At 29.9% G+C, this 15,704-nt stretch overlaps 1 protein-coding gene across 1 annotated transcript; it reads left to right on the top strand.

Moving 5' to 3' along the window:
- The first annotated feature begins 634 nt into the window (after positions 1–634).
- Positions 635–2,605, top strand: LOC147806576 (uncharacterized). Its single transcript, XM_087149682.1, has 2 exons — positions 635–1,277; positions 1,509–2,605. The coding sequence occupies exons 1-2, from the start codon at positions 635–637 to the stop codon at positions 2,603–2,605; spliced, it is 1,740 nt and encodes a 579-aa protein (XP_087005808.1).
- The last annotated feature ends 13,099 nt before the right edge of the window (positions 2,606–15,704 follow it).

The raw sequence follows: 15,704 nt of genomic DNA, 5'->3' as shown, positions 1-15,704 counted from the left end.
CAACAAAATATAAAATATTATAGAACAAACAATCGATAAGTTAACAAGAAAACGATATCTAAAATAGTTATTCTTTCTATGTTTCTTCCTATGTAAAATGTCCTCGTCATGTAAATAAATGTGCTCTTGTCTAAAACAACCTGTATCTTCTTCTTGTGAGTCGTAGTTCAATATTAGTATAAAATTCAAAGTTCGACTTCGCAACATTAAGTGGCGTCCGTGTGATATTCAAAAGCCAAGCATAAAAAAGAAAGGACAAAAGAAACGAAAGTAAGTGAAACTATCAGAATTTAATTAATATTTCACTTAATAAATGGAAGAATTAAAAAATAAAAGAAAGCCATTGCGCCAAGGATTTACTTTAAATGCCAATAATTTAGAAGCAGAGTTATCGAATACGGAGGTTAAAGTGGATCGCGTAAAGATTTTATTATCACAATTGACGAATAAATTCGAAAGATTAAACGATGTGCAAAATCAGATTTCTGAAAATTTATTAAAACTAGGAAATAATGATGATTATGAAAAAGATTTTGAAGCCAATGAAGAATATATTGACAGATATGTGTGCTTAAAAGAAACTGTTAATCTTCGTTTGGCGAACAATGAACCAAGTACACAAAATAGTGCGGAAATGAAGAGAAAATACAAGCTTCCAATGTTAGAACTACAGAAATTTAATGGAGAAATAAAAAATTGGCTCGGATTTTGGGGGCAGTTCCGTAAAATACATGAGGACAACACCATCGTTGATGATGATAAATTTCAATATTTGGTTCAAGCAATGGTTCCCGGGTCACCAGCAAAAGAACTGGTAGATAGTTTTCCACCGTCAGGCCAAAATTATCAAAAAGCAATTACTCAACTAAAATCGAGATTCGCAAGAGATGATCTGATGGTCGAAATCTATATTAGAGAATTGTTAAGATTAGTGTTGGCACAGGCTACAAAAAAAGGTCACATGCCATTGGCGACATTGTATGATAAATTGGAAACACAGTTACGAGCTCTGGAATCGCTTGGCGTTAAAAGTGATATTTATGCCGCCATGCTTTACCCATTAGTAGAATCAGCTCTTCCAGAGGATCTTTTGAAGGCGTGGGAGAGATCTCGATCATCCGGAGAAACAAATGCTAGCACAGAAAATCTTACAAAATTAATGAAATTTCTCAGAATTGAAGTTGAAAGTGAGGAACGCCTGCAAATAGCTCGTAGTGGATTCGGTAGCCAAGGAAGTTTTGATGTAGTTCCACCAACTGCCGCTTGTATATATTCAGGTGATTCAAGGAATAACACGAATGATTTCAAAAAGTTTAAATGTATATGGTGTGACAAGGATTCACATAGCTCAGTGGAATGTTTCAAGTTGCACAATTTAAATTATAACGATAAAAAGACAGTTTTAAAAGAAAAAAGAGCATGTTTTCGTTGTTTGAAAATCGGCCATCCAGGACAACAGTGCAAAAGTTCTGTTAAATGTTTAATTCGTGATAGAAGACATTTGACAGTAATGTGTTGGAACATAAAAAATGGTGAAAACCAAGGTCAAACAAAGTCAAGTACTAAAGGAAAAAATGATGAAAATAGCAGTAGTTCTAAAACTCTTGTTAATCAACAAAAGGGTGAAACGTTGATGCAAACACTGATAGTAAAAGTTGAGGGCATAGATAAAACAGATAGACTCGCAAGAGTTTTGATTGATTCCGGTTCCCAAAGGTTCTATATAAAAGCAGAGGGGGTAAAAAAGCTAAATTTGCCAATAGTTGGAGAAGAAATTTTAAACCATGCATTGTTTGGCGGAATAGAAACTGGTCAGGAAAAACACAGTGTCTATGATGTTAATATCAAATCTCTAGATGGTCAATTCAAAATTACATGTCCAATGTTAGCCCAGACAATGATATGCAATTTCGTACCGAGATTAAAGAATCAAAACATTTATCCCATTCTACAGCAAAAATCAATAAACTTATCAGACGTTGGGGACAATCCTTTAGAAATTAAAGTGTTATTAGGTGCGGATGTATTGCCTCAAATTCTCACGGGGAAAATTGAAAAATTGGCTGAAAATATTATGGCTATTGAAACTCGGCTTGGGTGGACAATAATGGGTCAACAAAATAGAGAAGAAAAAACAAACACTACTTTGAGCTTATTCTGCCAACCCAGCATTGAAGACCTTTGGAGCTTGGAGACTATTGGAATACGAGATCCAGCCGAAGCTAAAGCAACAAAAATGAAGGTGAAGAAGAAGAGAAAGAGAAAGAAGGCTCAACTTGTACAGCGTGGTAAAGAATCAAATAACAATTTAAAAGAAGGAGACGTGGTGCTTATTGGCGATGATAATGTCAAAAGAATAAATTGGCCTTTAGCAGTTGTCTTAGAGTTATATCCCGGCAAAGATGGCATATCAAGAGCTGCGAAATTGAAAACAATCCATGGAGAGAAAATAAGACCCTTACCAAAGCTGTTTCCCTTGGAAATTTCGCCTGAAGAAACAGATTTTTACAAACCAAAATCAGCAATCCCTGTTTCAGAAGGAATACGGGAGAATATTACTCGTTATGGAAGAAAGATAAAAATACCAAATAAACTGGACTTGTGAACTATAAAACATTTTTACATTAGGACATTAAGGGCGCTTTTTCATTACACGACACGATAACGACAAAACGGATCCGACTGTCGGCGAACGACATAGGGTCAAGTAAAATACATGGTCAGCAACGGAGCGCTTTTTCACTCACCGATACGATAACGATTATGTCGTATCCGACAAGGCGATATCGTTTGTTGGAATCGAATGTCGGTTAGGCAAGCAAATTTCTCCTCAAATCGTGGCGATTTTATTAGTTGATGTGTATTTTTCCTGTTTTATCTCCTGTTTTGATATCATTATTTTATTCTTTTAATCAATTTTAATCTTTTATTAGATCATATCAAATGTAAAATTTGAAAATAAAAGTTTTATATAATTTATTCTCATGTCTGGTTATAAATTTTTAATTTTATGAAGTTGAATTTTTTACATTATAGTGAGGTTGAAAGACTTAAACAATCATAAAAGTTTCATTGAAAATTTTTATAAATTCATTATATGCTTTAATGAAGAGATGGTATTTTGTATAATAGTAATGGTTTGATAAGAAGGCAAATAAAGACCATTATGTATTTCAAACAGAACTCGATCTAACTACTGGTTTCTGCTTGATTGAATAATAAAAAGTCTGCTCCCTGATTCAACTGAAACATTTTTTTGAAACATGGTAGAGCGGCTTCATAAGATAAATTTGATCAAACTCATTTAAAAAATCATCTAAAAAGATTATTCTAAATGAAACTAATATTTTAATTCGATTTTTAAAAAAAACGTTAATACTTTAAAACATTTAAAGAATTTAAGCAATATTAAGTGATTACAGACGTAAGTTGGCGAGCAGACGCCAACTCAGAAGCCGTATAAAAATTATTCCTCATTAACATCATTCTTGTTCTTGGTTTCTCTCATTCGGATGTAATTAAAAAATTTATTTGGGACTTTTTGTAGCTTATGGAAAAGCACATAAAAATCTTCATCAACATATCTTGCCTCATTTATTTCGTGCGTACTTACGTTGTTGCAGAAGTTGCGCCAATAAAGGCTGTAGATTAGCGGCACTTAAAAATTGCTAAATCTGTGGCTGCGGTGGCGTTAATACGTAAGTACCATTTCGTGCACCCAAAAACGTTTCTGCACTGCTAGCTTTTTTCTTCTAAAATAAAGTAAGAAGTTTGAGACGACGATTATCATCCGGCATATTTAAAGTTTGCAGAAAAAAATCACAGCAGAACACAAGCAACAGCTCACTTGTTGGGTTTTTGTGCCAACTAAATTAAATGAACTCCAATTTACGATACTACAAATAATTTTATCAAAAAAATAACATATTTCATTTCTTAAACATTTTAGAACACAACAACATTTATTATATATCTAACTCCGTTGCCAAAACGAATTCAAAACTAAAACTTATAATTTTTCAAACCACGTTCAAATAAATTATTTAAATTTTATGTCTCTACACACTCAAGCTCAATACATTGAATGAACAAGAATTTCTACTTCTCGGACTAACGATATCGGACAAGTGAAAAAACAATTGCTTGAACGATCCGGCAACGACATTGTCGTTCACACATTTGTCGTTCGATTTTGTCGTTATCGTGTCGTGTAATGAAAAAGCGCCCTAAGAGTTAAAAATATTTTTATAATCAGAAATTGTTGTCTTAAAACAAAACAAAAAAAAATAATTAAAAGTTTAAAATTTATTTGTTGGTGGGGAGGATGTTGCGGGTTCGCATAGGTAATATTGGAAAGCGGGAAATAGTTTAGTTGTAATGGAATGGCAACAAAATATAAAATATTATAGAACAAACAATCGATAAGTTAACAAGAAAACGATGTCTAAAATAGTTATTCTTTCTATGTTTCTTCCTATGTAAAATGTCCTCGTCATGTAAATAAATGTGCTCTTGTCTAAAACAACCTGTATCTTCTTCTTGTGAGTCGTAGTTCAATATTAGTATAAAATTCAAAGTTCGACTTCGCAACAAAAATAGTTTCTCAAACGTTTAATAATCTTCAATCGACAAAAGAGCAACTTTGACAGTAATGCTAAATATGCCTTTGATTTAGTTTCAAATATCGATGCTTCAAATATTTGAGATAAATTTAATACTTTTGAAATTTAGCACTTTATTTATTGATAATTATTTACAATCGGTGGACCCCTCTTGTGCCTGGTGCTTGGAAAATTAACCCATTTTTATCAAAATAAACAAACAGCCAAACACCTGAGGGTAAACAAAAGTTGTGGTGAACCGAAGGTGACATTATTGAATGCAAAGGAAGCAAAGAATACCAATGGAAACCAATACATATCCATTTCGTCAGTACAATCAAATTCAGCTATTTTATTTATTTACTGAATTTTCTTTAATTTTAATTTATTTGAATAAAAACCTTAAAAAAAATTTAAAAAGAGCAGTTGAACTTTTTTTTCTTTTCTAATTGACCTTTTTATGACCTTTACCGATGAAATGCAGAGGTACCGTTCATTCATCCTTATAGAATTGCATTTTTTGGGAAATCAAAATTATTTACTTCTTTGGGAATTCAGATTATCATTTAGTATAAATCATTTAATGTTTTCTGTTTCTCGTTTAAATGTTCCACAGGATAAGAAAGAGTTTGTTTAAACTTAACCCCATGAAGCATTTTTCTTTTTTCTCTCGCCTTGCACTTTGCAACGTTTCTTTAGTAAATTTCACTTATCTTGAAAAAAGTTTCCAAATTAAAGCATCTATACATGATTAAATATACGCTAAAATTAAATTCCTTATTGAAACATCCACGTTATTATAAAAGGAATCATTTAGCATTTAAAGTGTTGTTCTTTTTATTAAGAAATGTTTTAATTCCAACGTATTTTAATTAGAAAAAAATATTTTAAAAATTATTTCATGTGTTTATTTATCTTACATTGAAGTATCTTCAAAAAAGATTTTTTATCTGTCGTCAAAATACACATTTTTTAAGCAAGTAACACTGCGACCAAAAATTAAATGACATATTTCAAGTTGTCTCTATTTAAGTTGCCTATTAGCGCCAGTGATGTTTTATTAGCTAAAGTCATCGGTACTACTGGTTTTGTGTTTATAGGTATCTGATGTATTAATATAGGTACTTAAATGTGCGGTAATATTCCTTTTTTGCGACCCCTTGAAATGGTTCAATATTTAGGAAATCAATGTTGCACTAAATCACCTAAATTCATAGGTTTTCACACAATGCTAATTACATATTGTACAGTGTGCCGAAAAAAAAAAATGGAACCTGAATAACTTCACGTTCTAGGTTTCAATGGTTCTAGGGGATGACCTCAAATATGCTAATTAATCAGTGCAGACGAAATTTTAAGTTACGAAATCAGACATAATAGCTTACTTTCTCTGAATAAACATAATTTTTTCTTTCAACGGATTCAAATTTCGGACCTCCAAAGTATAGGGGATAACCGCCATCTTGGAAATAGGGTCCTGATACATTGGTCAGGAGAGCGATCTAACCGGTTGCCTCGTAATTTTGAATTCAACCCAGAAGCCGGGGGAACTCCGGGACCAAGCACTGGGGCAAACTAACCTTCGTGGAGGACTGTTTGATGGAATAAACCAGCATTTGCGTTACGCGCAGAGTAAAAACTTCCCGTGTTTAACACGACAGTGAGACTATTTTACGTCAGAATTGTGATAGGTGCAAGCCAGGTGCGGATTGGAACCCGGGTTACCTCATTGGGAGGCGAGCGCTATATTCCCTGATCCAAAACGTCTCTTTGTTGATGTATTTTATTTATAACTGTCGTTGAACTGCGTACCCCATTTTTGAGTTTACGACTACTAATGTTCAACTCCGTAGACTCGTAAGTTTGAACCAAATCCTGATGACAGAAGAACTCCTGGAATAAGCATTAGGAGAAATTTCTAACCCGCTTTTAGTTACACGGAGAAGAAAACCACGAAAACATCCCACGGTTAGCCCGATGGCAAGGGGACTCTAACCTGTGATTCGTCTACCACTGAGAATTTTTTCCGTCAGCACTGTGATCGGTACGAGTCGGATGCAGAATTCATTTCAGCCACCACTGATATTCGAACCCGGTTCACTTCATTGGGAGGTGAGCTCTCTATCCCCTGAGCCACCACTACTCTTTATTGATGTATTGTATATCTTAAGTCTCTTAAATGGAAATCTTATTTAAATAAGTTCTCTCGGGTTCATACTCAAGTTTAGCCGATATAATGCCCTCTAACCGATGTAACTCTGTCTAGCCGATATAACCCCCTCTAAAATATCAAAATTTATTAAAAAAATTTAAAAAATCGAATAACGAAAAAGAGTTTTTGTAATTCTGATGAAGCAGGGAGTAAATTAAAAGAACTAGGACTAAAAGAAAAACGTCAAAAGAAATTTGAACACATTATATTTCATTCAATAAGAAGGTTTTAAAATTTAGAAATAAAGAACAGTATTTAGAAAAATCGTGACCTATGTAAAATCATCTGTTTTCAAAAAAATGAGTTACTTTTTCAACTATACGATATAAATGCGTACTGAAATATATCTTTTTATCTAGTTCTGACTTATGTCAGTATTTTTTAAAATGGTAAAGCATTTCACAACTTATTTTAATATATTTCAAGAAAATGTAGATTGAAAAGTTCTTTGTAACATCTAGTTCAAACTTTTTGAATTGGCGACTTTTGTCCGGAAAATTCGAAATGACTTTAATTAGGCAGAAATGATATTAGATTATAACAACCCTAGAAAAACAAATTATTATTCTCTCTCGTCTAGTACAGTCGCAAGTAGTAGAGGTAAATTGTAAAAGCTTCGATAGTTCATAGTTTAAAGATATTAAATCTCAGTTATTTCGAGTGATAATTAAGTGATATATGATAATAAAATTTTATAAAAACATTATAATAATCATTAATTTTATAAATATGCTAAATCTCAGAAATAATTTAGGTTTTTTTAAAAAATTCCATATGCTACGTTTGCGTAACAGTTTTGATGAAACTGGCGATGTACCAAGTAAGTTTCCATAGATTTTTATAATTGTTTATATATATCTAGCATTTTTTTATTATTTTATAACTGTTTAAGTTAATAATTGTAAATGTCTATATCAATAGTATTGATTGAAAGAAATTAAATTGTTTTCAACAACAACGGATTTTTTTTATTTATATTATATTGCGGACGTTAAGTTTTAATAGACATTTGTTATGCTTTTAAAAGCGTTGTGTATTGAATGGTTATCAAGTATAATATAATGTAAAGTTATTAAATTTTTATTTAGTTATTTCAGAAACGTTAAACTCAAAAATATGTGTTTAAATTTGTATAAATTTATATAATCATCGACTTGTATCTGACAGATTTAAATTGATTCACGGTTTTATGATCTTTCTGTATCAATCCGGTTAAAGATTGTATAATTGATTGTTCTGACAAAGAATTAAATATCTTCATGAGCAATCTTTTCAGGTTTTTAATCACTTAAGAAAATTAACCGGCAATTTCGTTTCATATGCAAACAACGCATCGCGTATTCACGTACTATTAAAATCAAATATCCTGACTTGTAATTACGAAATTTAAAATCCGCACATCTTGATTTGAATTCACGAGATTTAAAAATGACACATTGTGATTTGTACCAAAGTATTTTAAAATCACACATCATAATTTATATTCAGGCGTTTTAAAATAACGCATCACGATTTATATTCCTATGATTTTAAAACCTAACTTTGATTGCTGTATAAAAATTAAACATTACGATTCGTAATCACGTGATCTCAACAGCAAATAGGGTGATTCATGTTCCCGCAATTGAGTAAATTTTGCGTTTGCATAGTTCAAAATTTATTTGAAAACATGGTGCTTATGTTCAGCACAAATTATTAAAAAATAATAGTTTTCAATGCAAAGTGTGTATTTAATAAGCTTTTGCTAATTTTAAATGTTGTTTTTAAACAACGTTTTATAAACTCGATGACTTAATCAAGTATCATTTGATTTCGGTTAAATGTCATAGCATTTTTTAGTAGCGCGTGAGATGTTTTAAATCACATTTATAATTCTGCATGCTTATATAAAATTTTGAAGGTACTTTGCATTCAATGTCACTATTTTGTTAAAAATAATTGTTGACTGCCGTAACTCAATTTAGAAGTTAAAAATTTTTTGCATTTACAAACTCATTCACTGATTCGACTTATCACTAAAATACCCTTCAACCACTGTATTATAAACAAATGTTATTTATAGCTAACTTGTTGTTCATTCACCTATTCGGAGAGATTTTCGTATCATGATCTGTGGCAGAATAACCGCCAAGTCATAGCAACTTCCGGGCAGTGGTCAGCAAGAAACTAAAAAGAGCATACAGAAAAACATCACAATAGATCACGATATGGAAAGATACCCACCTATTCACTGATCCAGTGATTGGTTTATTTTTTTCATTCCTCATATTACTTTATTCACTCGCTATATCTAAAATTGTTCATTGCTCATAATAGAAATTCTCGTGAAGAGAACTTGTAAAAAATATTTATGAAGTATACCATCTTAAAAATAGCCTTTTAAAAATAAACAAAGAATGACCTCGTTTAATTTGAGTAAATGTTTTTATTTTTAATTATTTTATTTAATAATATTTAAAAAAAATTAAGAATTGTAAGATATAAATTTTTTCTCACACTATTTTAACGAATGTAATTTACACTATTTTAAAGAATGTAACTATTCGACCCAATTTTAAATTATAATGCCTATTATTAAATAAAATTTTAAAAAATAATAAATATTGACAAAAAGTTATTTTCAGCATGGAAAAGAATTTTAAAATTGCGTGCTTAAATTTTTCAATTCGCTTAAAACCTCCTCGAGATGTGACGAAAAACCTGGAAAAATAAATGTACGGGTTCGAACTGATGGGGTTCGAACTGAGGATTGCTCTCTTGACCAAACTATGGGAATCACATTTCCCAGATAGCGACTATCCCCTACATTTAAGCCGTGTTGGCTTAAGAGATAAAGCGCTCGCTTCCCAATGAGGTGACCCTGGTCCGATCCCAGGTACAGCTGGTCGATTCGAATTCCGCACCCGGCTCGCACCAACCACTGTGCTGACATAAAATATCCTGAGTACTAGATAGAGTAAGAGGTCATGGGTTAGAGTCCCTTTGCCATCAGGCTATACGTGGAAGGTTTTCGAGGTTTTCCTTTCCATATAACGCAAATGCGGGTTAGTTCCATCAAAAAGTTCTCCATGAAGACAAATGCCTTCAAATACTTGATCCAGGAGTTCCCTTGTCTTCTGGATTGGGTTCAAAATGACAAGGCTACGGAATTGAGCATGAGTAGCCGTAAACCCTAAATTGGGACGACTGTTCAACGACGGTTATATATATATATATATATATATATATATATATATATATATATATATATATATATATATATATATATATATATATATTCGGATTCAAATAAGTGAATTTGTTGAAAAATATATTTAACCTAATTTGTTTGTCCTAAGATGTCCAGTATATTAAAATATCATATTCGTTTATCTTGAGATGTAAAAAATAAATTTTAGTAAATATATAATATTTTTTATTATTTTACTTATTAATAGTGAAAAAATATTTTAAAGAGTAAGATAAACAACTTTTACATCATTTTTAAGAATATAATTTTACATGGCAAAATACAAAAATTTTAGCGATATCGGTCGAGTAGATCCTGAATAACCAAATGTTAAAAAAGTCGTTTTTTGAAATTAGTTTTCTCAGGAACTATTCGACCGATTTCGCTCAACTTTTTTAATTTTATCCATCAAATGTTTATTTAGAGAAAGTATGTTATTATGTTTGGTCTCGTAAACACAAAATATCGTCTGCACGAATAAATTTGCATATTTAAGATTAAGATCTGAAATCATAAGTGACTAATAGTGCACAAAAATTCGATTATTAGATCAAAAGTTATTCTGGATGTTCACTTTTTTGTCCTCCGTACTTTCTTTTCATATCAGTTTTCAATTTTATTTAGCTAATCAATGTGTACAGTTAACTGCTCATACAGTTCCGCTCCAAATTATTCGACGCACTGTAAGATTTTATGTAAAATCTTAATTATCAGGTAGATACTATACTACAGCTTTATTGTTTTTATGTGACTGAAACCGGTTTGCACTTGTTTACGTTCGTGTATCAGTGGATTAACATTGTAATGCAATACGTTAAAAATAAATATAAATAGGAAATATATAAAAAATCTTCTGAATAAAAACCCATTACATGTATGTTTAAGTATAAAAGTATTGTCTATAAACTCGTGTAAAACATGTAGTTATTAAAACACTACAGTGCGTCTAATAATATCGTGAAATTATTTAAATATACCAATATAATACCTGATATAATAAATATTCTATATTTATATAATATATCGTCTTATTTATCCGATCGTGAATCGCGATGGCTCAGGGATTATAGCGTTCGCCTTCCAATGAGGTGAACTGGGTTCGAATCCCGGCGGTGGTTGGTGTTTACGAATTCCGCATCCGGCTTGCACCAACCACAGTGCTAACGGGAAATATCCAGACTAACGGTTATTCAGGCTAACCGTGGGAGGTTCTCGTGGTCATCCTCTCCATGCAACGCAAATGCGGGTTAGTTCCATCAAAAGTCCTCCACGAAGGCAAATTTCTCCTAATACCTGATTCAGGAGTTCCCTCGTTTTCTTTTGGATTGGGTGCAAAATTACAAAGCTACGTAGTTGAGCATTAATAAACACAAAAATTGAATCGGCTGTTCAACGTCAGTTGTAAAATAAAAATGATACTATAATATTTAACACTATAAAGTTTCATTTGAAAATATTTAATCTATCTCGCAAGACTTTTTGTTTTGTAACCATTGTATTTTGAAACCTGATGGAAAAAAAACTAAATTTAATATAACTATGTTTAGAAAAGAAAAAAGCAACTTAACATGTCTGTGAAGCAAAGAAACAATTTGCTTCAAATGTGATTTACACTTTTAATTACATTTGACGAATAAAAAAAAAAATTTTTTTTTTTTACTTGAAAAAAAAGTTGTATGTACAACTGTTGATAGATAGTTTCCTTTATAAAATTTATTAAAACATAGGTCTAAAATATTACACTTTATGCACATAAAGCACGCGTCTGTTTTTAAAAGTTGTAATCTATTTCATAGAACGAAAAAAAGCAAATAAGTTAAACATTTAATAAATAAACTCGATTTTTGTTTTAAAATAACTTTAGCAAAGCACACGTTGAGTAAAAGCTCTTAACAATAGTTTGTAAAAGTTGAATGTAATTTTGAAAGAAAATTTTGTTTTAAAAAGGGTATGATATCTTCCCTTTAAAGTTAGATTTTTCGAGATGTATTAAAGTTCGAATTTTTCAAAATTCACATTTTAATCATCTTTGCAACTACGATTGTAAACAAGGTAGTAGGTAGGGGGGAAGGAGGTGGTCTCATTTTCTAATGAGTGACGTCTCTATTGCGTCACTAACTCTCAGCGAATCGAAAACCAGCAAAGAGCTTAATTTGCATTTTCTCTCTATCTTAAATCTTTAGGACGTTCCGTGTTCAGAAAAAATATTTTTTTTTCTCCGGGTTTTTTTTCCTGAAGTTCTACTAGACTAATATGTAGGAGTTAAATCTGTAGTTTTTAATCGTTCATTTGAATGTAAGCAATCTTTTATTTATTTATTTTCATTTGTAACGATTTTATCATATTTCTCTGACTTGAATGAATTTAAATACTTAAATAATTTTTCATTTGAAGATTTATTTTTATTTGGGGTTTTAATTACGTGAGTAATTGGGATATAGTTGAACATTTACTTAAGTTGAATAAGGATATATTTTGGAAGTGTGTATTTTATTTTATAGCCGTCGTTGAAGAACAGCCGACCCAATTTTGAGTTTAGAACTTTAAGTTGACTGTTAAAACTAATAAGAAAATGGAACGAATTTTTTAAAAAATGCAACAGTTAAATTTTTTATTTACATCTAAATTTAATTTAATGCACAAAATCCAACATTTTTTATTTATTTTAACCAGGGAATCTAAAGGAAATATATATATATTTAGACAAGTATGCGATATTGGAAATTTTTCATTTAAAATTGTTCATTTTAGGCTAACATTCTTAGCAATATTTCGATCACTATTTATGAAATAAGCAAATTGAACTTTTTTTTGTTGATGAAAATTATCTTTTTGTTAAGAGGAAAGTGTTTAATAAGTTAGAAATCGATTTTGTTATGTAATTGCAGTAAAAATGCAATTATTACTCAACAAATATTATAATATTAAACTGTGATTTGATACAACTAAAAAGGTAATTTAATGATGTTATAAAAATTATCTTTGTGTTAAGAGGAAAGTGTTTATTAAGTTAGAAATCGATTTTGTTATATAATTACACTAAAAATACAATTAGTACTCGGCAAATTTTATAATATTAAAATGTGATTTGATTAAGAAACAAAAGGTAATTTAATGATGTTGCATGCAGAAAACATAACAGTAGTTTTATAAATTAGTTAGATTTAAAAACTAATTGAACTTTTTATTTACATAAAATACCTTTTTTGGCATGTAATTTACTGTTATATTTGTTAACTTCGAAATATATGAAGAAGGTATGTTTTAGGTTACTTAAACTAACTTATTAAACTAACTTTACTTTAGGTTACTAATGTAAAATTCAAATTTTTTAACATTATTTAAGAATCATTATAATAATCTTTTTAATAGAATCTTTATAATAATCTTTTTAATAGAATCTTTATAATAATCTTTTTAATAGAATCTTTATAATAATCTTTATAATAAAAACATTAAAATCTTTATAATAATCTTTGTAATAAAATCTTTTTCATAAAGTCTTTATAATAAAATCTTCATATTAATCTTTATAATAAAGTCACAAATTTTGAAATTAAGTTAAATTGGCGAGTTATACAGTTTCTATTTTCTTGAGGGGAAAGTCACGTATGGCAACCCTACAATTTGAAGCGATGGAGAAACATTTGTTTTATTTTTCATTTAAAATATTAAGTTGAACATCGACTAGTCGTTCCAGGTAAATTTTTTTTTTCATAGTCACATTGGAAAACTGAAATCAGCGTTTGTGATTGTGAAATTGTTTTGTTTTTCTTTCTTCATAAACATAGATTTTTTTTTATTAACGTCAGATATCATTTAATTACGGTTCAATATTTTCATTTAATTCATTTCGTTTTTACGTTCTATATTTATTGAATGTTTGTTAACTCAATAGAGAAAGAAATCATGAATTCAATGAATATTTTCTTATTTTTTATATTCTATTTACAAGTAATTTAATTCTAGGAAAATAAACTAAAACTTTTTAGTTCAGTTTAACAATCTGTTAATTTTTTAGAAATTATTAGTACATGAATTTGCTTGTTACATATGTGTTACGGTATACTCTCGTAATCTCTAAAACCTTGCTTTGTCAAAAAATTCATTTCCTTTACATTTTAACCTAATATAAATTTGAATTCTATGTCGAGGAGTTTCTTGTCAAAACCTTGCTATGTCGAATTCCTTTCGAAGTAAAAAATGATTTATAAATGCGAATTATAACAGTTATCAAAGGAATTATCAATTTTAATAAACTTTATTAATGCAATTTTATTGTAAACGAATCCATTTACATTTTTGTTGATTTTAAAAATAAATTTTATAATTGCTGTATTTAGACTTATGGTCAACTATTATACAAATATCTTTTTTAGTATTTATTCTGATGTACCATTACTCTACGTTTTAGAATAGCTATTTAAGATTTTTTTTATTTTTTAGAGCATATGTTTTTGAACTTATCTCGAAAACTCGCTAGTTAGAATTTTTTTTAGCGTCTCTTTACCTTTGAGATATCGAGAGTAAATGAACTTTTAGATTTATATACTTCAGTAAAAATAATATTACAGGTTAAACTTGTTATTTTTTTCAGCAAGATAGTTCCTAAATTTTATTTGCTGCCTCTTTAATTTAAGACTGAAGTTATTTTTTTTAACGCAAGCTTAAAAATTCAATCTGAGCTTTATTAATTTAAAATAAACTATTAACTCATTAATGATAGATATGATATAAATTTTACATAATAAATCTTTCTCCATAAATTTAAATCTAACTTTAGATTGTTGTGTATATAATATAAGTATTTTTCATCTGTAATTGTTACAAAAATAAATTGGCACTTAACCATATTTCGTTGTCGCACCTAAAATTGCTTATAAAACAAAATCTTCATTTTGACCATTTACTCTTTCAAAAAAAAAAAAAAAAAATTGAAATTGTTAAGAATTATTCAAAGTTTGAAAAATATCAAGATCGATAACTATGAAAAAAAAGATTGCTGTATTACAACTTCATCTTTTTTTTTTTTTACGTCTGAATTCTGAATACCTCAGGTCTTTACCGTACAGTCAATCTAAACAAAAACATACAACTTGATGTTGTAATTTTAGGAGTCAAGTTCACTTCACGAGGAAAAACGTGGTTTTTCTAGTAGTGTTCGAAATGTGTCAGTGTGAACATAGTTATCAGAAAAGATTTTTTTGCGAAATACTTGCGGGTTTTTTTAAAGCTGCTGCCAGGTAACAGGAAAGCAGCAAAGTATGTCTATTTGCGTTTTTACTCAAATTATTTGGCGCGATGGCCAAAGGTGGGCCCGAGCCTTCAGATCCAGATTCCGCCAGGACAACTTATTCTTCGACCTGGACAGCATACTTTCATCCCTGTCACTCTAAAGTAACGTTATTGGACAACATAAGGTTGTGTTATTTCGGAGAAAGTTTCACCTATCAGTTCTTTAACACGTTTTATTTCATCTTTGTATTTTCGGCTTGTTGTAACTATAAATGTTATTAGGCATGTTTTTTTTCTCTTTTAATATTGATATCCCCTCAAATAAGTTGTGTTTTCCCTTATATATTTCGAGTTTGGCTTAATAGAACATTAAATAATCACTTATTTTATCTTTCAATAGTAAATTATTATTATTTTTTAGGAATTA

This window comes from Parasteatoda tepidariorum, chromosome 8 (assembly GCF_982258835.1).
Source record: "Parasteatoda tepidariorum strain Cologne lab strain chromosome 8, Ptep-v5.0, whole genome shotgun sequence".
NCBI lineage: Eukaryota > Metazoa > Arthropoda > Arachnida > Araneae > Theridiidae > Parasteatoda > Parasteatoda tepidariorum.
The sequence above is the reverse complement of the archived record's forward strand: the minus strand, read 5'-3'. Positions and strand labels throughout refer to the sequence as shown.

Bases quoted from the DNA above. Each gene is read 5' to 3' on its own strand.
- LOC147806576 (XM_087149682.1), top strand. From the start codon at position 635: ATGAAGAGAAAATACAAGCTTCCAATGTTAGAACTACAGAAATTTAAT. The intron at 1,278-1,508 runs GTGATTCAAGGA...GACATTTGACAG, and splicing joins TGCCGCTTGTATATATTCAG to TAATGTGTTGGAACATAAAA.